Source organism: Crocodylus porosus, unplaced genomic scaffold, assembly GCF_001723895.1.
Source record: "Crocodylus porosus isolate Cpor-Errol unplaced genomic scaffold, CroPor_comp1, whole genome shotgun sequence".
Lineage (NCBI taxonomy): Eukaryota > Metazoa > Chordata > Crocodylia > Crocodylidae > Crocodylus > Crocodylus porosus.
Window position 1 is genome coordinate 32,917,645 of NW_017728947.1, and position 26,160 is coordinate 32,943,804.

The window sequence follows — 26,160 nt, forward strand, 5'->3', positions numbered from 1 at the left end:
TCAGGTCAGGACCTTTTTTTTTTTTTTTTTTAAATTTTTTTCTGTTTTTTTGCACCGGTCCTGGAAAGCACGCAATACCAGGTCAATGCATGGAGTGGATGGAGCAAGCTCCAATTCCACCAACCAATACCAAAAAGAATCTGCTCAATACAGACCTCCTATGGAGGACATATTCCCATGCAAAGTGGGAATGAGCCCACGCTCCCTACAAGGACAGATTAGTACAACCCATTAAAATAAGATACACAGTAGTGCCCATTGAGCACAGTCCCCCTCAGCACTGACTTTTTCAAGTCACGGTGAGCCACTAACACTGCATACATTTCAATTTGTTTTTCATTCCCACAGCTGGATTGTATCTTTCTTTTCCATTTATAATGAATCCTGTACCTTCATCAGCCTTAAATGTCTGGCAAACACTAACAAACAAGGCCCAACATGTTCAGCCAGAATCTCTCTGTCACCCCTTCTCTCATTCTATTGCATGTGATTAGCATTGCCCCACCCTCCATGAGATGAAGCCAGACCAAGTTGCTGTATGTCTCATTTGCATATAAATGTTTGGAGCATCATACCAAGACTTGTGACAAGAACACCCATTTCCAGTCATGAGTCGGGGGCTAATTAGCACATTGATCCTTTATGGGGGTTATCTGAAGTATACACACATATTGAGCAGTGCTGAGCTGTGAGTTCACCATGTCTTAAAATGCTATTGACTCTGCTAGGGCCCAGCCTAATGAGCTATGTGACAGCCAGGGACATGAGTATCCCTGGAGGGACTTTGAAAGATCCCAGGGGCTACGTTGGGGGTGGGAATACTACCACCCTGTGCCACTGCCTCACAGGAGCAGGGCCATACAGATGCTGTACTACCACCACTCCACCATGTCCCCACTCCACATTTGGCCAATTGCCACCCCACACCAACACTCTACTTCCGGCCACTTGCTGCCACTCCCCCCCAGGGTACACTTACTAAAAAGGGGGCACTGAGGGTACACTTACCTTAAAGGTTGAAAACCCCTATGGTAAATCATGAGGCTTTTGACTTTGGATTAACACCATGAAGAGAGGGTGTAATGAGGACAACATGGGGAAAGAGAATGATGAAAACATTGGTCTAAGAACTAAGGAAGGAAACAGAGGGATTGTAGGCAGCTGTGGGATGGAATGAGAGGGAGTGTAGGGAACAGAAGTGGTTTTGTGTGATTGTAATGTTTCAATATGGCAATGGGCACATGGGTGCATGGGCACACCGGAGCACTGTGTGGTTATTATAATAAGGATGATGATGGCATGACCGTAGATTTGTGTTTTTGGACAGTCAAGTGAATCAGATAGATAGATAGATAGATATTTTTCAAACAAAAGTGTTTTTCTATACATAAGTGAGTGCCAAAGTGCTACTTAAAAGTTTGTTTATAGAGTACCTGTGCTAAAATTTGCAGCAGTTTCAAAAAAGGTAAAAATGCATCAATTCTGGATGAATTAAGATTCTATGGATACTATAGGCAATCCTCAATTTATGACTTTTTGAGTTATGATGAATGGAACTTACAATGTTTATAAATTGACACCCTGTTTCAAAGTTCCAATGTGGGTTTCAACTTTACAATGCTTAATACAGCTTTTTCCAGCTGGTAAGTCTGTTCTGGTGGATGGGGAAAGGGAGGGTGAGCAGGAAGGGAAGGGGCATGGGGATGCAGATCAAGGCCCCCCTGGCCTTGAGGGGGGCAGGGTTGGGACAGCAGCTGGGGCAAGCGCTGCCCAGCTGGAATGGGGTGAGTGCAGGATGGAGCCATGGGGGTGGCTTCTGCTGCTGTGTACTGCTCGTCTGGCAGCTGCTTGTCTGGTGGCTTATCCTGTGGCTCCTGCCACTGCTCCTACCACTTGTCTGGATGGGGATGGAGGACATGAAGGAGTGCATGTGCCCCTGGATCTACATGGGGAGGGGTGAGGCAGGCAGGGCTAGGGCTGCACTGGACTGCACTCTGGGTGGGAGGTGGCAGCACTGGGAGAGGGGGCAATGGGGGGGCTATGGTGAATTTTCAGGTGGCCAAAGCCCCCTCATAATACCCACTCCACTGCCTTCCCAGATGAGCAATGCACAGCAGCGGGAGCCGCCCCTCCTCCCCATGCTTCCTGGATGAGGTGTGGCTCCATCTCATGCCTGCCCCTCCCCAGCTGGGCAGTGCCCCAGCCCCTGTCCCAGCTCTGCCCCGTTCCCTTCCTCACTGCAGGGGGCCTTGATGTGCCCCCTCTATGCCCCTTCTCTGACCCCCTCCCCTTCCACCACAGCAAACTTACCAGCTGGATGCAGCTTTATCAAGCATTGTAAAGTAACCAATCCCCCATTTATAACATTATTCCTCTGGGAAAATTGGTTCCGAGTTATGATGTTTCAACTTAAGATGCAGTTCTCAGGAACCAATTGTATCATAAGTACAAGGACTGCCTGCATATACAAATTGCTGCAGCAGTAAATGTGTTTATTTCAAGGTCATTTTATTTCAAATTTGCCCCTCACTTCGATGTGCTCAGGGACAGCAGAGTCTGACAGTAAGGGAGAGAGGGAAGGGGCTGCAGGGGAAAGAATTGGTGGGGATGACAGGGCAAATGTGCTACAGAACACGTCAGATTTATTTTCCCTGTTGTAGCAGTGGGAAGGGAGACAAATTCAAGACAAACCTCCAATAATTAGATTCTATACCTGGAAAATTCTATCAAATTTATAAATTTTCCATACATAGAATCTAAGTATTGGGGAGTTGTCTACACAATCTATACACTAGATCATCATTATTGTTATCCATATTATATCTATATGTTCATGACAGACATATATCTTTCATTAATGTGTGTGTGTGATACATTCATATCCTATATAATGGTATATGATATTATATATAATATATAAAGCATTATATACTATAATATATATATGTATTTATATATGCCATATTTCTTACATACAGTACACCACAGAATATAATACACACATTGTTTTTGAAAGGCAGAATTAATAAAAGCAATATTTTCTTGTAGTAAATAATTAAGTAGCAGCAGCAAAGGAGCAGAGCCTGCTCATTGTTCTGCTCCCAGCAAGTTGAGTGAAGATTTAATTTCACTTTTGCCCATAACTGGAAAAGTTGTTCTTACTATGGTAGTATAATTTCTTACATATAGTGCACACTACAATTTCTAGTAGCTGTTTTTTGGTGGTGAAATGTGTTGTGTGTGAGAAGATATAGTATGTTTATAGATATTATATTATTTTAAATACGATATATTTTATAATTCGTATGTATGTATATGTATATACATATATATGTTTGTGAGAGATGTGTGTGTGTGTGTGTGTGTGTACACAATCTATAGGTATCTATAGATGTGCTTGGGGTGGGGGAGCCATTTAATTAGAGCGGCATGAAAATGCTTCACCATTATGTATATTAAGCATCCCACATTTCAAAATGACCTTTGGGATGGTTTAGCTAAAGCTCATTTGACAAGTTTTAGTTAAAGTATCCCTGAGGCCATTTTGAAATGTGGGACACTTAATACATGTGATGGTGAGGCATGCTGGAGCATTCTAATTAGAATGCTCCAGCCAACTTGATAAAACGAGTTTGCTCCGAAATGTTCTAATTAGAACACAGCAGAGCATGTCTGTAGGCAGCCTACATCCCTAACAGAAATTCTGCTGCAAAATAAGAAGTAGGGACTTGCGCTCTTGGAGGAGAAGATGAGTTCCATCCCTGTAGTTCCCATGAAGTTATGAGTACCCCTGGTGTTTTTGTGCAACTTAGTGTGGAACTAGCTGGGTATGGTTTCCTCACAATACATATTGTATGTACAGCGGTCTTATCTGCACATAGAAAGGAGAAAGAAAGTAAAAATAAAAAAAACAGACTGCCAGAAAAACTCACCAGTGGTTCGACCAGAAGCATAAAGAGACAGAACTGCCTGAATTGCTACATACATCGCTGGTACATTAAATGTCTCAAACATGATCTGCAATTAAGAATTAAAATATTTTAGAAGGAAAAGTATATGAAGAGACAGTAATATTTTCTTCATTTTTTACATCACCTGATGGCCTGTATATCCATAAAACTCATCTTCTCAACAATCAGTTAAAATGAATTTCATCCATGTCCACTAGTGTAAATAAAATGGTGTTGTAACAAAGGGATGAAAACTTAAATTATATATTTTATTCACATAAAACACGGCCACACTATAAATAGCATTTACAACATAATGTAAATATTATATGTTTTAATTTAAAAGTGTATTGTTTTGATTTAACATGTTATTTAATACTATTTAATTATGTCCCTTTTCAAAAACAATATTCTTTGTGGAAATAAGGTATATCCTGGTGCTAAATTTCTCCCTACTAGTCTAAAGCAGAAAGAGAAATAAACTACATAAACATGGTAGTTTTAGAGTGATGTAGTATGATGATATAGGAATTGTGCCAAAGGCAAGGATTTTGGGGGTGATATCTTTTATAGGATCAACTGAATGGTTCTAGTTTCTTCTTTATTTTATCATAGGGTTGTTAGTATATTTAAGTTTGTAAACTATTTTTAAACATTTGGTCCCCTGAGTCTTCTTGATTCCTGGAGTTCAAGCAATTTTGGTAACAGTATAATTAATCTTTACAACAGTTTTCCAAGAATGTGTAATTGCAACACCAATGTCCCCTTACAATAGCATGGATTATATGCATGTTGACAGTACATTTCATCTGTGAAAATAAAATACTTTATAAAAGTGAGTTAAGGTCCATGTGACCCCTGTGAAATTGGTGTGATACAAAATTTACAAATATGGAAACCAAGACAGAGTTTGCCTAGGTTGACAAGGGCAAATCCCAGAGTAGCTTAATGGGAAAAAGCTGCAGAAGTCCTGGCTCTTAATCCCTGCTCTATTAACTAAGCAAAGAGGACTCAATGCCTAACCTTCTCTCTGACCAAACCTTCCTAGTTGCATCACTTCTCCTAAGTTATTGTAGCTCTAGACCTCTGAAGCAATTAACACTATTTCCCCAATGAATGTTCCTGCAGTAATATGCTCATGCCAACTCCCCCCACAAACTAAGAGTACTTCCTGGTTAGAAACAAACATCTGACAGGCAGAAAACTGCTTGCTTAGGCTTTGTCCAAATGCCACTGAAGCCTATGGGACACTCACCATTCACCTCAAGAGGCTTTAGATCAGACGTACATTAGGACATATCATATTTACTCAAATTTAAGATGACCCCCCCAATAATCAGATTCAGTACGTGGAAAATGTATATATGTATTATAATTTTCCATATATAAAATCTACTTATTGGAGGGTGGCCTTTAATTCATCTCCCCACCACCACCACTCCAGGGGGGCAGGCAGCATAAGCAGTGAGGGGAAATATTATTGAGGGGGCTGAGCCCACCTGACTCCTGACCGTCGTTCCCTCAGGGTTGCTGCAGGGCCGGCGTACACTGGTGCTGTACACGGCAGTGGAGTTGCAGCTGCATGCCAAGTGGTGCCAGGCACTGCAGGATGGTGGCGCCATTGTGCTGCTGCTGTTGCCGGCCACCGCAAAATGTTTAAAGGGGTTAACCTCTGTTAGCCCTGGAGACAGGTGGTGTTGGGAAGTCAAGTAACTTGCCTCCTGCTTGTGAATGCCCCTGCCGTCTCTGCCCCAGCCCCACAGCCTTGGCCCCCATCCTGCCCCTCTACCCAGCCTCTGCTCCCCCTCACCCTTCACAGCCTCGGCTTCCGCTTCCCCTCCTCCCTTCACAGCCTTTGCTCCCCCTTCCTCTTTGCCTTTTATCCGTGCAGGCAGGCTCCATCTCTGTTTTAGCTTGGGGAATGGAGCGCAGCCTCCAGCCCCAACCCAGCCCCCATAGCAGCCACGTGGGCTCCACACTGCTGCTATTGGCCAGGCTGGGGCTGTGCTCAATGCCCCGGGCTGCAGCGTGGATGGATCTGGCAAGATAGAGCAAAGGTAAGGGGAAGGGGCAGACAGGGGAGCAGAGGGTGCATGGGAAGGGAGATGAGGAGAAGAAGCTGCAGCAAGGAGAAGGAGATGGCAGGGTTCAGGGGCAATGGGGGAGGAGGGGCAGGCGGCAGCAGCAGCTGTAGCTATGACCCTGTCCCTTCCCTGTCCCTGGGAAGGAGCTGGGCCCAAGCCATAGCAGCTGCCTGCCCCGCCACCACCCTTGTATGTGATTCTAAAATAAGAGGCTTTTCTTCCACGTTAAATTGGGGGGGGGGACAGGGAGGGCTTGTCTTACAATCAAGTAAATATGGCATTCAATTAAGTTTGTACAAGAGGGTATAACTTACACTTCTCTTCCTATTTATTAATGCCCCTCCCCTCCCCCCACCACTAAGTTGCTTTCAGTGGAGTGTCTATAGGAACTCTGCTTAGGAAGGCTGTTATGGGCATCCACTGAATTAGCATACCCTTCACTATGTGGGTGCATTACTTTCCCAGTCAGTTCTACCCACCTTCCAGGAAATGTTCTCCCCCTCAAAGGGGTAATGTTATGGCCACAGTCCATCATTACTATGGATCTACACCAGTAGGAGCCAGTGTGGCCACTGAGTTAAATGCAGATCCCTGATTTCATCATTTGATATCTTTACAAATACTTAGCAAAAAGTATTCTTCCATTTCAATGACAAAAAACATTGAAATTACAGACAATTCATTTTCTATTAATGGCTTAATTTAATAAGTGATAAATAATTAACTACTTTTTCAAAGTACTTGAATGCTGAATTTATTTTAATCTTGTAGTGGCAAGGCCTATCTTGCTGTGAAAGCAATATTTTTACAGTTGCTAAAAGCAACTATCCTTGCCTTGTGCTTTCCAACACACCTTAAATTGCACAATCTCCCAGGAAGGCGTCAGAAAATGTGATAAAAAGATTTTAATTGATATGGAACAAAGGAAGGGATTCCTGGAAATGAAATTGTTTACACTCACATATTCAAATTTACATTTTGAACTGTTACATCATGTGAAAGCTTTTGTGATTACTAGAGAATTATAGAAAAGCAGGACAATTATAGAAAAGCAGGACTAAAAGGGACCTTAGCAGGCCATCTAGTGCAACCTAATGCTCAAGGCTGGATCATCCCTGACTAAACCATCCTAGACATGTTCATCTAACCTGCTCTTAAAAACATCTAAGAATCCCATACCCCATCTAGGTAATCTGTTGCAACGTTACCTACCCTTGTAGTGAGAAAGTTCTTCATGATATATAACTTAGATTTCACTTGCTGAAATTTAAGACCATTACTACTTGTCCTGTACCCAGTGGCTTCAGAGAAGTCAATCACGGTCATTATTACCCCCCTTTATGAATTTGAAGACCATTACCAAATCCCTTCTCAGTTGTCTCTTCTCCAGATTAAGTAATCCCAGTTATTCTAATCTTTCCTCACAAATCATGTTTCGCAGATATCTAATAATGTTTGTTGTTCTCTGCTCACCAATTTCTCTTGAAGTGGACACAATACTCCAATTTCTCTTGAAGCTGGACACAATACTCCAAGGGAGGGCTCATCATTGTTGATATGAGTAGAATAATTAATTCCTTTTAACTTGCAAGCAATTCTGCTATTAAGACAACACAATGTGCTACTGGCTTTTCTTTCCAAACAAAGGCATACTTAACAGGAGCCAGCAACACCAGAACCAGCCAACAGGGGAGTTTGAGTGGGGAGTTCTCTAGTGAGGAGATTGCCCAGCCACTTTCTTTCTTTGTAAATTTGCTGAGTGAAGCAGGGAAAGGAAGAAGAGGGATTTTTTTCCCAGGACATAGCAGCAAAAGAGGAAGCAAGAGCTCTCAGGAGCTAGCCAGAATTAGAGCCCCTATTGAAAATGTGAACCTTGACCCACTTTTGAGAGGCATAAAATAGGAAAATGTAACCAGCCACTATTGTGAAGAAACAAAAGGACTTTGGATATGGACAATTGTACACTTGTACTACCTTCAAAAGAGGAAGGGGAGGTGCTGCCAAGGGGCAGACAGCAGGTGTTATACTCTAACTTATGTATGTGTGACTTTGTCACAATAGGAGTGAGATAAACTGCCCAAACTTTGGCCCTGGATGAAACATGTTGGAGTGTTTTTTGCTGTACTTGTAGGCACATGTACAGCTCACTGTTGCAGTGCAAGGTCTGAAACAGCAGCTCTCCATCTCCTTTTGAAGCCATAAATTAATTTTTCCTTCCCCTTACTCTTTGTAAGAAACTGGGAAATATAAATCACTACTTTATATAATTACTAAATATTTTATCATTGGCAACAATAGAAGCATTTGGAAGGGGAGCAGAAATATAAGTTTTTCCACTTTGTTCAGCCAGTGTTCAGTGAACCTGTACTGGAGGGATGCCTTTCAGGAATGAAGTAGGAGTTGTGTCTCCTGGACTATTCAGCCTTTGCTCACCGTGCTGAAATGACCTGCGGCACAATATTTAACCCATGAGAGCAGACACATCATTACCTGAGTCATTTTCTCACGGTTAGCCTTGGGATTTAAGGGGGCCTCTGTTAGTAGTACAGGGTGTTCTTCTGGGGCAACACGAAGTTCATTATAGAAAGAATGATGCCAAATCTAAAATAAAAAGACAATTTATGTCAACATTGTAAAGATAGTTTCCATTCTTGGTCAGCACAAGTTGCGTTGAAAGCAGAATTTTTCATTTCAAATATGATTTCAGTGAACTTTAAATATACACATAAAATATATACAGGACAGGACAATTTCTGTTCTCATTTACAGCTGAAATCAATGGGTTCACATGGCAAGCAGAATATCTTTGGGCCCAAATCCATGTACTGGGATTCCATAGATGGTCAACCTAGCATACTGGTTACTGGGTGGCACTCATTAAAGCTCAGATCTGCATCTCAGCCTCCAGACATGACTCCTGGACAATGAATGACTCAAGGAATGAATTCTCCATTGCAGGCTTCTGAGCTACTCCATGGACATTACAGTACACTAAGGTTGTCCCTAAACCACAGCCTTATTCTGCCTGGCAGCAATGACCTCAGTGTGTTGCATTGGACCTTCCCTCAGGGCTGAGTAGACATGACTATGCTGCTTCCAGGTACAGGGAATAGCCTATGTGAACTAGAACAGTGCATTTGAAGGTGCCATTGCTAGACACAGCAAAGGCTGTATGTTGCTTAAGCCTTGCCACAGATGAAATATGGGGCCAGGCTGGAGCCATGCTCTGTGCCCTAGGCTGCAGCAGGGCACAGAGAAAAAATAAGGAGGAGTGCAGCAGAAGCAGAAAGGGAGAAGTGGCTTGGAGGAGAGGAGACTGGGGGGTGTGGAGAGGAGTGGCAGAGCATAAAGAGACAGCAGGGAGTCAGGGGCAGGCAGCACCTCCAGCTCCAACTCTGATGCCAGGTTGGCGCCAGAGCTGCAGCAGACCTGATATGGTAGTACCTTGCCCTGCCATTGCCCTTCACTCCCAAGCCACAGACCACCAGCCTTGCCAGTGCCCCTTACTGCAAACCTGCCTGCAGCCCCCTGGCCCTGCTGGTGCTCTTCATTCCTGACCGACTGCTCCCCACTCCCAGCCCCCAAGCATGTGAAAAAGGGTGTGGATGTGTGGGGAAGATGGGGGGGCACAGGCAACATAGTGAAGAGGGGTGGGGGAGCAAGGTAATGCCCCACAAGATTTCTGTGCACACAGTGGGGCACAGGGCTGCAGCAGAGCCAGAACAGCTCTGAGCAGTAGCCCCCTCCATGGACCATGGTGTGGCATGGCAGCAGTGCAGAGTTGTGCCCCTGCTGCTGCCTGGTGGACAGGGGGCACCTCAGCTTGGCGGCCACAGCGGTGCGGCACTCTCCTGTGCTGCGCCCCCCCACACTGAGCCATGAAGGCAGCTTCTGCAGAGCTATTCCAGCCCTTATGCAGCCCTGTGCCACACTGTGGGTACAGAAATCTTGGGGGGGCATGTGCCCCCCCACCCTTCCAACTGTGCCTGTGCCCCCCACTCTCAACCTGTGTCCTATGCCCCTTCCCCCCACCCAACATGTGACCTGTGCCTCATCCCTTGTCCCCTGACTTACCTGGAGGGACCTGCAGGAACTACTCTCCCCACTGCCTGGCTGCCACATGCGTGTGCACATGACAGCCCCCTGCCTGATCACCCTTCTCCCACTCCCTGCAACCCCCAGCAGCCCCTTTCAGAATAGAACTGCCTGCAAAGGGAAACTTGTGGTTTCCTGCATTTTTCTCCTTTAAAGGGAAAAATCCATGCAAGCAGAAAACCAGGGTCCCTGCTCATAACAAATCTTTTCCCTTTTAATAATCCTGATCTTCCATTAATTAAATTATGCTTTCTTCTGCCTTTTTCTCATCTGCTAACTTCTCCTGGTAATGTTTCAGTTCTCCAGTTTCACAGCCCTGTAGACTGTTTTTAGTTCTAGCTGTTCCTGCTATTTTTTTAGGCTTGAAGTAGAATGCCCTGAAATGAAAAGCTTGTCTAAAACTATCTCAAACATGAAATTGATCCAATGAAAAATATCCTCCAACAAAAATCTTTGCCTTACATATTTCTTGGATTATCAGGGCTACAACATCATTCCAACACTACTTCCTATAGAGTAACTGAGTTTATTTGTCACATAATAAATGAAGCAGTCACCATTAACTCACCTGACCTAGGAAAAACTTCTTCACAGTCACGGTGTCCAAACTGGAATAAACTCTCTCCAGAGGTGGTGCAATCACCTACCCTGGAAATCTTCAAGAGGAGACAGAATGGTCACTTTGCTGGGGTCACCTGACCCCAGTTGTCTTTCCTGCCTAGTGCAGGGGGGGTGGACCCAATGATCTTCCAAGGTCCCTTCCAGCCCCTAACAATCTATGAATCTATAATCACTTTGAGATTTTTTCACAATAGAAGACTACCTATATCTAACAAAGCTAACTTTGACAGTCTGTTTGGCAAGTACTTGTGAATTCCCTCTCTTTCCCCATATTAGGAAATGGCATATCTGGGATTTCACTTGAAGAGTGTATAATAAACCTAAAGGGTTGGGAGAAGTTGTTAGAATGAAATTAAAAGCAATAGTATTAAATTAAGCAAAGGAAAAGGTAGGCCAGATCTCATGAAAAATTACCCCAAAGGGCAAGACTTCAGAAAGTGGAATGGTATTCTAAGGGAAGGTTCTCAGCATTCAAACCATTTAAAATGACCAGGACAAAATGCTGATATTTTTATCAGAGGGAATAGACTAGTAATAGCAGAGCAGGACCTGCAAGGGAATTCAATATCTCACAGGGGGTCACAGTTCCCAGCAGGATTACACATTTTATAACCTATTACACCTGGATCCATCTCTAATGTCCATCTTTCATGAAAACCAAAAATACTGCAGTTTTGGTTCCCATAACAATTTTAAATAGCTGCAAATTAAAATTAAACAGTAGCTGCCATAATGTACAGAATGGAGATTACTGTCATACATAGACATTATACTAACCGCTTCATTGAACATTTCTGCAGTTTTCAGAAACATGAAATGCTCCATTTGAATGCAGTTCTTTCTATTCAACATCAGTTCAGTACATGTGAATACAATAGCAGTTATGCAAACTGCCCTGCATCTGCATTGCTATTCACTGGAAAATACAGCAGCCCAGATTTGGGTATTGTGATCAAAGCACAAGGGTAGAATGCTTCATTTCCTTGACTACACATTCTTCTTCTGATTTGCAAAAAAACCAGCCAAGACCCCTAAAACATTATATCTCAAATACAAATGCACGCTGCACCCTATTTGTAACCATCCTTTCTTTGTAATGTATGGCTAGGCACACCCAATATTCCTTCATACTATGTTTTGACACAGTCACCACTAAGTCACCTGTCCTGTTCATTTGTGTTTTTTTGTAAATTCTACAGTTTCCAAATGTTAAAAAATGAAATTTAGCTGGGAGGAGGCGGGGAGAGTGCTTTAAAAAAAAAACCAGCACTGAATACTGCAAGACTTGCAATAAAATCAAAAGTCAGCAGGACTTTTCCTCTCTCTCTCCCTCTCTCTTCCCTCTTCAGCCCTTCTTTTCTTGCCTGCCCCAATTTTCTGTTGCCTGTTTTCTGCTCCCCATATCTTTATGGGTTCTCTTTTCATCCCCCTTAGCCGGAAAGTTGAGCACAACTCTGTCTTTGAGGCATACATTACCAGCCATTATGGGTCTCAATACATGTGCTCTGGGGTGGAGTGGGAGCAGGTGCTTTAATTACAGTGGGTCTGAGTGCTGCTGTAATTAAAGTGCCTACAGTGTCACATGTATTCAGTATCCCGTGCTTCAAAATGGTGGTGGAGGCACTTTAACTAAAGCTCATCAAAGCTTGTTTGACAAGCTTTAGTTAAGCGCCCCTGCTGCCATTCTGAAATGTGGGGACACTGAATACACATGACGTGGAGGCTGCTGGAGTGCACTTACTAGCACACTCCAGCAGACTCGCAACAAACTTGACTGAGTCTGCTCCAATGTGTGCTAATTAGTACGTGTCAGAGCAGAGCTCCATCACGTGTATAGGTGCCCTATATATTCCAAACTCAGTGTCGCAGAATAGAAAACAGAGGGTTGGGGATAGTGCTACTTCTTGAGGCCACAGCTCTTTCTTCCAGTTTGAAGCACAGAAGGCAAAACAGACAACTTTTAAGAAGCTGCCCAATGCTTTGTCATTATTATTTGAATTACAGTAATGCTTGGAGCTCTCACCATACAGCATATATAACTATAGGTAGATAAAGGTGGAAGAAGTAACAGAAACAGTAATGGAAGAGCTAGGAATTAAATGAAGTTCCTGACCCCCAATAGTGTGTCCCTTCCCCTTGACCAGTGGTTCCCAACCTTTTTGGAGAGGGGATCCCCCATGCACCCATGCTACACTTGGCGGCAAACCCAGAAGCACTGCACATGGAAGTGCCATCAGTGAACCCAGACGTGTTCTTTACAACCCTAGGTTGGGAACCACTGCCCTAGACCAAGGGTTCTCAACCTCCGGCCTGTGGGCCAAACATGGCCCATGGAGCTATGGCATCTAGCCTGCAGGTCTCCCTACAGGTTAGGACATGTTTTGATGAGGAAGCAAAGGCCATTAATATGGCCACCCTTCCCCACTGCCTAACTGGCAAGCCCTGCGTGGCCAGGTCAGGGTGGACTGCCCCCTCCTCCCAACTGTCATATGTCTAGGTCAGGGCCAGGCCATGCCCTCTTCCCCTGCATGGCTGGATTAGGGCCTGGCCATACCTCCATACCCCTCCAGGTCAAGCTAAGCTCCCTTTCCCCATGTGGCTGGAGCAGAGCTGGGCTGCCTTGCTCCATGTGACCAGATGGGACCCCACAGAGCCTGCCCCAGGAACTAGATGGGACCACCAGCAGGATCCAGCCTACAAACAGACTGAGATCAATCCATCCAGGCCTCCAGGCAAAAAATTTGAGAACAACTGCCCCGGTAACACTTTCTCACACAGTCATAAACCACCCTGCCTCTCATGTGGTTCTCTTTTTTCTACCTTCCTCAGACTGTTCTAGTATCTGTTCTTACATTGTATAATATTTAGATCAGTGCTGTGGCGTCCTAGGGTGCCATGACATCCTTTTCGGGGTACCACAGGATGCCACATGATATTAGATGTGCTAATACCTACCCATGGTTTATAAGATAAAAGAAATTTCAACTAGAAAACTATAATGTTGAAATCATTGTAACCTGTTTTGATCTGTCTAAGATATTTGCATCAGTACAACTGTTCTATTATTTTTTCATATTAAAAAAAAAGAGTGAAAGCTAAGAACAGGCATTTTTCAAGGCATGCCTTGGGTTCTAACAAGGTTGAAAACTACTGGCTTAAATGTACTTGGGGTCCAATGAGGGCACAGAGGAGAATGGCAGAATATTGTTTCTTTTTACTATAAAAAGAACATACTTTCCTGTTCAACATCAAAGACAGAATAATTAATTATTCAGTAACATATAGAAGCTTTGTAAGAAGATGAGGAGTTGACTTTCTGCCCCCTAGAGATGAACAGTGACAGAATACAACAGAGAAACGAGGCACTGATGAAAGGAAGAAATGCAAATACTATGCTTCCACCTAGAGGAGAAAGAATGCAATTTATTTACATAAATAAACTAGGGAAATCCTATAATTTCCGAGCTAATTTTGTTCTGCACACTTGAAAGATGCTGATTTAGGGTTTTATGAACCTCAAAGAATTTGATATGATGTGATGTCATGCACATACAAGCTACCTGCATATGTATTTTGTGCAAACCAAAGAGCAAAGAGAACACCAGGAATTGGAGAGGTTAGGAATAGAGGCTCAGTTTGCCCCTTTTCTGTGGGTCTTGTTGAGAGAAAAATTACAGGAGGCTTTGTTTGTGGAGTTATTCCCAAAACCTAACTAGGAAAGAGTGAAGATATTGTTCAAAACTCGCGAGGCCCCAACAACCATCCATGCAGCTATCTGATATCTTCTCTGGCTATAATGGTCTTTCCAACATAACAGTCTGCCCTGGGTCCTCTTTTCAGGTGAATTTCATGGACGTGGTCCTTGTACCCATTAACTGAAACCTTGAAAATAATATTTAATAGAGAATAAAGAAACCCTTGTCACCTTGAGGCTAACCCCAAAATAACAACATTCTCTAGAAAAAAAAAATTATACTCTGACCTTTGAAGACAAAATTAGAGGTGAATTTCTGAACTTTTCCTCTCCTATTCTCCAATTCCTTTTATCTATATCAACTAAAGCATTTAGAGATCAGTGTAAATATAAATGAAGATATCCTTCATGCTATCTTGTCATAAGAACACAATCATATCCACAGTGTCTATAGATAAGGATGCAGAAGAAAGGACTCGTCCTCCCTAACCAGTATTTTTTATCTTTCATGGTGAAATAAGAATGATTTCATGTTTCTCCATTTAGATAATAGGGATCAAAATCTAAAACTTTTACTTTGACCAAACCCCTGTCATCATCAAAAGGCACTTTTGCTTTAAATAGACTTCAAAACTGGTCCCAAGTTACCGCAAAAGCAGCATATGAAGTTACTGTATTTCTATATCACACTGCCAAACTGAGGAGTAATTAAAATGTTTAGATATACAACTTGAAAGAAACATCAGCTTATGATAACCTTATGATGATGACATGGCCAGTCTTGTCCTTGCCTACTCTACATTGTACACATTTCTCCCTAACTTGTCTACCTGTCTTGAGTTTTTAAGGTAAGGATTTGGCCTTATTTCTGTTTGAAAGTAGCCCAGAGTATTGTAGGTGTTCCCCAAATCAAATAATAACAACTCAAAAAAGTGAAGTTAAAAACAAAACACTCACCTTTTCCATATCATCCCAATTAGTGATGATCCCATGCTCAATGGGGTACTTCAGTGTTAGGATCCCTCTTTTACTCTGTGCTTCATCCCCAACGTAACTGTCTTTTTGGCCCATTCCTACCATGACACCCTAGAAAATACATTTGTTAAAAATTAGCTTTGGTTGTGCATGTTTGAGGGACAGTGTCATTTTGAATATCATATTTCTGTGTAAAAGTGTTACACTTGCTCATAGAGCTTGTCTACACAGGGAAATCAGTATGCAGTCAGCTAAGGTGTGAATTTATTAATTACAGTCTACACTGAAAGTATGTCTGCTTTCAAAGCAGGGCAAGCCACCCTGCACTTACTGTGCACTGAGGCCATAAGCACAGGCGACTGGTAGTGAGGGCATGGTGGGGCATGTGCCTTCCCTGAGATTGGCCCCCAACTTGGCACCGTTCAGGATGAGGCAGTTTTTTTGCTGTGTGGGCTGGCAGCATGTTGAGGGGAGTACTTTGTAAAAAAAAGGAATTTTAAAAACATACGTGTTGGTCAGATTTGTTCAGATGCAAATTATTTTGAAAACGTCACTTTAAACCCATCTTTATTCTACCAGACACTCCAACTTGCCCATAATGAGATGACAGTATTTAATACAATATTATCCAGCAGCTGTATCAAAATCTGCTTTAGCTGGAGCCTCATTAATTTAATGACTTAGGAAATATGGCCATTGAGCTGTGCATGCTTGTGTTACTTGAAAGTACGTGCTAATTCTAATAATTATTAAAAACCCAATGCACAATATCTAAGAAGGTAAAATAATGTGTTCTGTGTTTTGAGCTTGTTTCTAACAATTTAACTTTAACTTTAAGGGATCAAGAATATTTTATTCAAATTGTATAATTCCTCTGCCAGTCACATAAGGATATTTTTTTTCAATAAAAGAGCACAAGGAGTTCAAGGCAAGGATTTTGAGCCTGGAAATTAAGCAGTAGAATCCTTTTCCAATGTAAGAAAAGTCACAAACAATTTTTCCTCATATACCATATCCCCAGATAAGAAATGTACCTTGTTTTGAGAAGGTAAAATGAAGGAAAAAAAGGTTTTTTCAAAGCCAGCACTCTTCAGCTCATTTGCCTGTCTTTTCCTGCTCAGGTAAAAATTACAGGTTTAACTCTCTCACAGCTGTTGCTAAATTGGCAGTAACTTTTGGCTCAACAGCCAAAAATTGCTGTAAATTCAGCAGCAGGCATGAAAAAGTGAAAAATGCAATTGTTGCTGAAAACTGGGTTCCTCATCTCCTTCCACAAGGTCATCCAGGGGGGAGCGAAATAAGAGAGACAGCAGCCATTAAAAAACCCCTCCAGGCTTCTCTTCCAAGAAGAAAAGGTCCACTTCCCCACTTAAGACAATTTTGGAAGACTAATTTTGGGGGGAGGGGTGGAAGTAAAGGTGTGTATGGTATGTGAGCAAATGTAACTATAGCTATGACTCCTGCTTCAACTGATAAAGGCATGTGTTCAAGAACTTTACCTAGAACCTAAAGATCTCTATGGGCACATCCCAATGAGCACACATGTGAAGTGGTGTCCATTTCTCACTGTTATATTTGTGCCATTGCCATTTGTTCCCAGGCATACCCCTGCACACACACTACAGCATGTGGCAAAATGCCCTAGGTGGGGTAGGGGAGGCTCGGGCTATAACTGGGGGCCTGCTGGGGCAACAGTGGTGTTAAGCCAGATGCTCAGAGCATGGCTCCGGCTGGGCAGGCTCTGTTTCTGGAGGCGCACATGCTGTGCCACTCTTTTTAGTGGTGTTTTTTGTTTTGCAACTTCTGGTGTCAACCCCCCCCCCACACACACACACACACCGTGCTGCAAATTAGCAATGCAGCAAACAGGTGCATGTGTGCTGCAAACTGCATGTGTGTGCTTGGTAGAAAGGACCCTATGAGTATTTAATGGAATGAAAAATAGACCTTATTACCATTATAAACTTGGTTACTTGTAGCATTGGTGTTCTTGCCCACCATATTTTTTGTTTGTGCTAATGATACTTTATCAGATTAATCAATTATCCCCAAAGAAAACCATTGCTATTTACGGTGCCTGCCTTCAGACAGCTTTATAATGGGAGGCATAAGGAAAGAAGTAGATAGTAACATGTTAAACAAAAATGCCATATCACTGTATCAGTGTTTAGCTAAACCCACTCTGATTTACAAGTTTATAATTTTGCAGCACCAGGCAAATTTTCAAAGATTCACCAAAATTCTTATGTAAATCAACACTTGACTTTAATGTCTGATAATACTTTTCCCAAAGGACTAGAGGAATCATTTCCAGAGCAGCAAGGCAGCTTATTCTACTGAAGTCATCCAACCATAGAGGGATACACCCTGCACAGAAGGGACTGAGCAGGGAGAAAAGGCAGAGGGGTAGTTCTCTATGTGAGGGAGCAGTATACCTCTCTGGAGGCTGACATTGGCTCCAAAGATAAGCAGCTTGAAACCCTCTGGGCCAAGCTTCAGGGGGGCAAGGTGAGAGAGACCTAACTGTAGATGTTTGCTACAGGCCACTGAAACCAAGGGGAGAAGCTGGATCTGTAGTTCTCTCAAGAACTGACAGAGGTTGCGTGTGCAAGGAACTTTGTTGTCATGGGAGACTTCAATTACCCGGACATAGATTGGGAAGAACATTTGGCTAGGTTGGATCAGTCATGTAGCTTCCTAACTGTAATCAAAGAGCTCTTTCTGACCCAGGAAGTGCAAGGGCCAACCAGAGGTACCGCTCTCCTAGACTTGGTCTTGGCCAAAGGAGATGATCTGGGGTGTGGCTTGAACATTGAAGCTAGCCTGGGTGACAGTGACCATAAGCTCATCAGGTTCACTGTCCACTGCAAGGCTGACAAATCAACCAGCAGGATTAAAGTCCTGGACTTAAAAAATGCTGACTTCAACAGCCTCAGGGCATTAGTAGGGTAGGCAATGTGGGACCAGAGACAGAAGGTGAATGGGGTGCACTAAGAGTGGTCATTCCTCAAGGACATGATCCTCAAAGCAGAAAAGAAAACCATTCCCATGAAGAGGAAAGGTAGCAGAAGGGCTGGCAAGCCCTCCTGGCTCAATAGGGTCCTCTTTAAAAAGAAAAAAAGAGGCATACACACAGTGCAAGCTAGGGACAGTCCTCAAGGAGGACTATACAACAGTGGTCCGCACTTGCAGGATAATGATTAGGAAAGCTAAGGCGGCGACTGAGTTTAAGTTAGCTGAGGGAGTCAAGGACAATAAGAAGTCCTTCTTTAGGTATGTAGAGAACAGAAGGAAAACAAATGGAAGCATGGGGCCCCTGCTGAACATCTCAGGACAGCTGGACACTCAGAAAAAACCTGAACTCCATAATGCCTACTTTGCTTTGGTATTTCCCCAGACCAAGGGGAAAGATGTGCAAGATAAGAACCACAGGGGGTATGGTGGGAATGACAGCCTTCCCACTGTGGATGCTGAACTGGTGCAAAACCAACTAAAAAAAGCTAGACATTTATACGTCAGCAGGACTAGATGGACTTCACGCAAGTGTGCTGAAGGAGCTGGCCGAGGTCATCGCAGAACCCCTGGCAAAGCTGTTTCAGAAATAGTGGCACACAGGGGAGATCCCTGAGGACTGGAACAGGGCCAGCATTGTGCCCATCTTCAAGAAGGGGAAGAGGGAGGATCCGGGCAACTATAGGCCAATTAGCCTAACCTAACCTCCATCCCATGGAAAATCCTGGAAAAACTCATTAAAGAATCTATGTGCAATACACTCATTGAGGGTAAGATTCTGAATGACAGCCAGCATGGCTTCGTCGCGGGTAGGTCTTGTCTTACCAATCTCATCTCCTTCTAAGAACAGGTCTCTTGCCACCTGGACACGGGAGAGAAGGATGTCATTATATACCTAGACTTCCAAAAGGCTTTTGATCTAGTATCCCTTGATATCCTTGTGGAAAAATTGGAAGATTGTGGGCTTAACTGCTCAACAGTTCAGTGAGTGGAAAGCTGGCTGCATGGTAGGACCCAGAGAGTTCCCATGAACGGATCTGTGTCATCCTGGTGAGAAGTGGCCGGTGGTGTCCCTTAGGGATCCGTGCTCGGACCAGTGCAGCTGGGTAGACTGGAACCAGATGAAGTTCAACGCTCAGAAGTGTAAAGTGCTTCATCTGGGGGCAAACGATCCCCAACATACCTACAGGCTCAGCAGCAACAATTTGACTTGCACCACAGCCGAAAGAGACCTAGGAGTAGTGATTGACCATCGCATGAACATGAGCTAGTAGTGTGATGCTGTGGCCAGCAGGGCAAATAACAAGCTGGCATGCATTAACCATTACGGCTCATGCAAAACTAAGGAAGTGGTACTCCCACTGTACTCCGCACTGGCGAAACTGCAGTTGGAGTACTGCATCCAATTCTGGGTGCCGCACTTCAGCAAGGAAAAACTTGAGAGGGTCCAAAGAAGAGCCACTGGTATGATCAGGGACTTGCAAGACAAGCCATACGAGGAAAGGCTGAGGGACTTGGGCCTCTTAAGCCTACAGAAGAGAAGGCTGAGAGGGGATTTGGTAGTGGCTTACTGCTACTTCAGGGGAGTACATCAAGAACACGGTGAATAGCTGTTTACCAGGGCACCCCTTGGGAAGACCAGGAGCAATGGATACAAATTCCTGGAAAGCTGCTTTAGGCTCAATTCCAGGAAAAAAATTCCTTCACAGCAGGGTGTCCAAACTATGGAATAAACTCCCTCCAGTGGTGGTGCAGTCACCTACCCTAGAAATCTTCAGAAGGACACTGGACAGTCACCGCATTGGGGTCACTTGACCCCAGTTGTCTTTTCCTGCCTAGTGCAGGGGGACTGGTCATGATGGGCTACAAGGCCCCTTCCAGTCCCTAACAATCTATGAACTCAATTCTTCAAATCTTGTACTGACAAGATTTTCATAGAAATCAATGAAAGATTGGCCTGTATAAGGAGTACATCATAACCAAAGGCTGTTTTCAGTGGCTATATGAGAGACACACACACACATACAAGGGGATCATGCTGGTACAAACTGACCTGGTGTCGAGGGCGTCCCACAATGGATGGAAAAACAGCCCTTGGGGCATCATCTCCTGCAAATCCAGCTTTGCAAAGCCCAGAGCCATTGTCACATACAAGAGCAGTGGTTTCATCTTCATCACACATCGTGCCTCACACTTCTAATCTGTAACAGCAACAATTTAAGGGAGCTGGCTGAGAAGCAGAAGCATGTCTCAATCATTTAAACACTAAACAGCTGCAAAAAAAGACCTTGAAAAATAACCCCAAGACAGAGACATCTCCACTAAGGTTTCAATACAGCAAAGATCAGGACATCATGTGCTGACATTTCAGCACAAGTGGGTCTCTGAAGGAAATGGATTGTTACTTTCAACTCTCACCTCCCAAAGGCAAATCCCTAACCTGATGTGTCCTCTTAAGCACTCTCAAAGAATTCTGTAATATTTTGACATTATTTAAAGAGTAGTTTCAAAAATCAGTCTGGGCATATGTGCTTGTCTCTTCCTTTTTACTTCAATGAGTGTTAAAACCACCTAAGCCAGGGCAGAATTAGTTGTTCTGGATGTTCAATTTTTGCTCTAACTTGGATGGTTAAGACTGAGATCACTATAAATCATTACAAGGAAATAGTAGTAATCTCTTTTAAGGCTGTTATTAGAAAGTGCATGTCACTAGAAACTTGAAGAGGGTATTTCTCACAGGTAATGGCTGTACAGTCAAACATCATTCTGAGACGTTGCTTTGGGAGGATTTTTTAGCTTAAACTAGCTCAAACTTGCAAACTAGAATGTCAGAGTTATATGATCAATGATTTCAAACATTATTTATCCTCTTTACAAACATTCCCTTCTTCTATCCATAGTGCAATAACCTATCAGCGATAACTTACTAAAAATAATCCTCACAGAACATTTCAAGGAAGAGTTTGTTGTGTGACTTTAAACGGCAGCTCCTCTCTTATGCTAATTGCTGGCAACAGAAACTATGCTATATTTGTAAATGGAGAATTCCTTATCAAAGTAGCTATTCTGGGAAATGAACTTAGACATGGCTGTTTCAACCAGCCCAAAGCAGTTCAACTCCAGCAAGTTTCTGGCACATTGGGTGAAGCCATGGCTCCACTGTGAGAGATGAAAAACTTCCACTGATTTCCATTGGGCCTTGATGTCGCCAAGACTTCTGTTTGAGACACCTGAAGTTCATTTTGGGAGAAGAACTTGGTAGAAAGCATTATATTCTTTCCTTCCTAGAAACCTGCCTCTTTTCTTCAGGTCAAGGTCTTGGCAGTGAGAGGAGCTGAACTGGGAAATCAAAGTCAACCCCAGTTCGCTCTGGGATATCCAGGCAAATACATAGTTGCTCAGTAGTGTTAACTTCCCACCTATGCATCTTATGCTTCTTGACTGGGGACTTTGGCATGCATGGACAGAAAAGCCAATGACATCATGACTACTTTTGGAATCAGGTTGCCAGGCAACCTGGAACTTCAATTCACCCAGTTGCTTTGCCCCCTGTGATTTGCTGGCAATAAATGCATCTTGTCTTTTCAACAGACCTCTAAAACATAAAGGGCTTTTCTCCCCCCCAAAAGGCTTGAATTCTATAAGTTTCTTAGACTCTCCATCCCTTCAGATTGTTTTACTAAGCAAGGATGCAATAGAGCCATTTACTAACGCAGTGTAAAAAGACAAGAGCTGTAGTGGTTGGAATTCAGAATACCCCAAATGAATAAGTTAGTCAGACATGGGAGAAATGAACTGGTTTCTTAGAAAGGACCAATAAGTTAAATTTCTTGAGATCTTTTTCACATAGATGCCATGGAATGTGTTACTCCTAAGACAAAATGCATCAGCTATTTATGCTGCTGGAAAGAAGCAATGAGCTGCTTTCTACTTGCCTTTTTTTTTTCTTACTCATTCCTCCAGCTCCTCCCTCCCTCCCCCCCTCAATATATCTGCTTCTTTGGTAAGCAGAAATTTGAAAAGGCAATACTGATAAAACTAAACATGTAATTGATAAAATAGTATATTTGCATGAGATGGGATCGTGATAGAAAGATATGGAATTAAAAATACTGTAAAAACAAAAAATTTAAGTTTAACTCATTGATCTGTCTACACCTAAGGACTTGTTTTTTTCTACACTGAATGGAATAATTTGTTTACCCGAGATTGTTAACTATAGGAAACAGATTTGTTTAGGAATTTGCTAATTTTGCCAGCTAATAATAGCCAAACATCCAATCCGTTTGATAGGGATCGCTGTTGACTTTCAGCTAAAACCCTGGGGGGAAAAGTGAGCGTATCTATTAAGCTTGACAATCCATTTAGTGGGATGGCTCTAATGCTAGCCAGATATTTATTTTGCTCTTACAAGTGTAAGTCCTGAGTGACAGTAGTAGAGATTTTAAAACATGCAGGAGCATGTTTGTACTGGCACATGCAAGATTACACTGGAACATCAGAGCCTGAAACTGGGAAATCTTTTCACAGGTCCAGCTATCCCAAAAAACTACCTAAACTACATCAGGCTAATAAGCTCAAGTCAAACATACAGGATATGTACATTTAGATTTCCTGTACAATCCCTTAATGTTGTCTCAAATGCCGTTCCCATTTGCATACATCCCATATATCTTTTATATGGAAAACTGTAAGATCACGTGCATTTATATTTAAAACAAGATAGAAAAGATGCTTCCAAATCATAGCATTAAAATAGCTTCTCTTCTAGCTACCAAATTATATCTTCAGTTAAAAAGAATTAATTCCCAGTGATATCAATGACAATTACAATGCAGATAAAAGCAATGACCAAATTTGGACCTTCAGCAGAAAAGATATCCTTTGTTTATCAACTCACAATCATATGGCAAAGTGCCACAATTAACACAGTAAATCAATTGCAGAACACTCCCTTGGGTGGATTCTGCAGACTGCTTCTGTTTTGATGGATTTACAGGAGCATTACTAACTTCCTTCTTTCCACAGAAGCAGCTATTTTGTTACCTGCTGCCTGGCTAGCCAAACTTGCAAAATGAGAAGGAAAATGTCTTAAGATAAAGTGGACTGCAATCGTTTTCATACTTAATCAACTAAAGAAGAATGATCATAAAATGTACACCGGAGAGCCATTAAGCTACTATGCTGATGGAAAGAAATAGGTTTCTTTCTTGCATTGGGATATCTAAGGAACCAATATGAAAGAAGGGAATGCTCTGATTCTATTTTGAGAGTATTAAATAATACTTTATAGTTTCTGGAGCTTGCTTTATTAGGAAGCCCATGGTGTGCTTTTACTCTTATGCTCTTCATCTCCATTCCCTTCAGTGCACATAACCACTTAAAAGAGCATTTCTCAGGTAGTTGCCTTCAAGAATTTTATATTTACATCATTAAAACAATGGAGTTTGAAGTTTACATTTTGCAAACAGTATGTGTTCCTTTGAGACCTTTTAACACAGATAAAAGGAACAAAGACAGGAAATTCCAAGTTAAAACTGATTATCTTATTCTTGAATTTGGCAGAATTAGCCTTAACTGAAGCATGAAGTCATGGGGAAAAAAAGAGCCAGGACATTCATCTTTGTGTTTTGTATTATATCTTCCACATTATTTTGCTTCACATTTGTAATAAAGGGTTGAGTCATCAGAAAAGCTATTTTTATATCATTTTAAGCAGCCTTTTCTGATCTGTTATACCTTTGTCATTTTGCACCTGGATAAGTTACACAAGGAAGGGTCTGCAGCCTGAAATGCAACAACATCACAAGCAGTGGGCAGCCAGGGCATCAGTCCTGGGCACCCACTTAGAGGGTGCGCACAAATAGCGATTGTAGCTATTGCCTAGCCAGCCAGCTCCACTGCCACAACCAGCCAAGACCCTGCCACAAAAGGCACAGTCCCTATTAGTTACACCTCTGCTGATACCTACCTTGGAGTCAAATTAGCAAGTGAAGGGTGAGGCTTCTGATCTCTTGCAGAACAGGATACTGCAGAATGCCTTACAAATATGTTGTAAATTGAGCAAATATTTTCAGTAATGCTGAACATACATAATGCTTTGTGTAAAAAATTCTCTGCTGTAACCAAAGCAAGCACTAAGTACTTTTAAACCATTTTAGCTTATCTTAATGCCTGATTCAAAGCCTAGTGAGTTCAACAGGGAGTTTTCCTTTGATTTCAGTGTGTTTCTGAATAAGGCCCTAAGCCAGCCAGAATACACTAGGGAAGTTTTACCTCTACTACAGTTCGGTCCTTCATTTTGTGGCAGAATATGTAGCAGTCCCTAACTAAATCTTTCCTGAAGGAATGCACAGTTTCAGCATTTGTAAAACAGGACTGCTGTCTTATCTACACCTAATAGAATTCATGCTTTATTCAAAACTTCAAACATATATTAAGAAGTTTTACATAACTTTAACTCCTTGCCAAAATCATAGCTGTCCCTCTTGCTGCCTAGGCAATATTAAATAGTAATGAAATCAGCAGGACTGCCTGTCTGTATTCTTTATATAAAAATGCACAATATTTTTCTTGAGAAGTATTGTCAAATAACTACAAGTGAGAAAATAAATAAAAATACATATTGGGCTCCATTTCCCCTTTTTCATTTTGGTTGCTAATTGCCGCAGCAATGTGTATGCACCATATCTCCCAACTCCAGGATGAATCGGTAAGGTTCTCTTGTCACAACTAACTTTTCTATAATAATACTGTTTCCAAAGTGCTCAGTTCTAATCACCTTATAGTAGTAGTCCCATTGGGACTACTTTTCAGACTGAAGCAAGCAGCAGCTAGCCCATGGTTTGCAAACACAGACAACTACAGGTATTTTGGGGGAGAAGACTTAAATCAGCAAATGCAACTGAAAAGATCTCAGGGTAATACTTACCCAAGAGACCAGGAGATAGTGAAGATATGTAAAAGCTCCTTGGATAAGTGAAATGATCTCACCTTCCATTACATTTATATCAGCCTGTGGAATGGAGTTCGCAGAACACCTACATCTGTCGAGCCATTTTTGGAAGCAATTTTTTTCAGCTTCTGCTTATCAAAGTGACAGCTTAAAGGACTGGATAAATTAGGGCAGAATTTCTGACAACTCTGGATTCTTTCCCATTCACTAAGTTGTTCACTACATGATAGTTAATATTAGATTTCTTCCCCTGGAAGGCAAGAAACACTCTCACACACTTTGAAAATGACCAAAATAATTACTAGGTCTGTTGCTGTCATCAAAAAAGCATTTTGCTTCATTACACCGCAAATAACTAAAAATAGCCTAGTACCAGCCACCCATAAGCTGCTACTGGTTACAAAAGGGAAAGTTCTTACCATGTACTGGTGTTTCAACTGTAAATGTTATCTGTTTGTGTGGTACAAAGACAGAAAATAGCCCCCTTATCTTGGTGTGTGGATGAGTCGGTGTCTGAAAATGGGGGCTGAATCAGCAACAAGTCACCCAGCTAAAACAAGCACTAACTGTTTTACACCTAAAAGCGGGTAATTATCCAGCATGGCAACCACAACAATGGCCAGGAAGTAGCTGGACATTTTTTAAGACCAAGAAAAGGTGACTCAAAAGAGGAAATACATAGCTTTCATCTAAAGCAAATAAATAAAGAACCAGTAAAAGGAATAAACTTTGCAAGCCAATAGACTGACTTACAGTGGTTACTTCTGTAGCCTG

General features: G+C 42.4%; 1 protein-coding gene across 4 annotated transcripts in view; it reads right to left on the reverse strand.

The window, feature by feature from the left end:
* The window catches only part of LOC109321048 (actin, aortic smooth muscle-like), a 37,427-nt gene extending 11,957 nt beyond the window's left edge, over nt 1-25,470 (reverse strand). The window contains exons 1-6 of one of the 4 annotated variants that reach the window (XM_019551338.1): nt 25,363-25,400; nt 24,403-24,471; nt 20,485-20,632; nt 15,402-15,530; nt 8,525-8,635; nt 3,933-4,017 (exon numbers count right to left, since the gene is read on the reverse strand). In XM_019551338.1, the coding sequence (XP_019406883.1) occupies nt 3,933-4,017; nt 8,525-8,635; nt 15,402-15,530; nt 20,485-20,613 (454 nt within the window). In that variant the 5' untranslated portion in view covers nt 20,614-20,632; nt 24,403-24,471; nt 25,363-25,400. Of the gene's footprint in view, nt 1-3,932; nt 4,018-8,524; nt 8,636-15,401; nt 15,531-20,484; nt 20,633-24,402; nt 24,472-25,362 lie in introns of all 4 variants that reach the window. The other 3 variants (XM_019551337.1, XM_019551339.1, XM_019551340.1) reach the window with 3 other exon arrangements.
* Nucleotides 25,471-26,160: the final 690 nt, after the last annotated feature.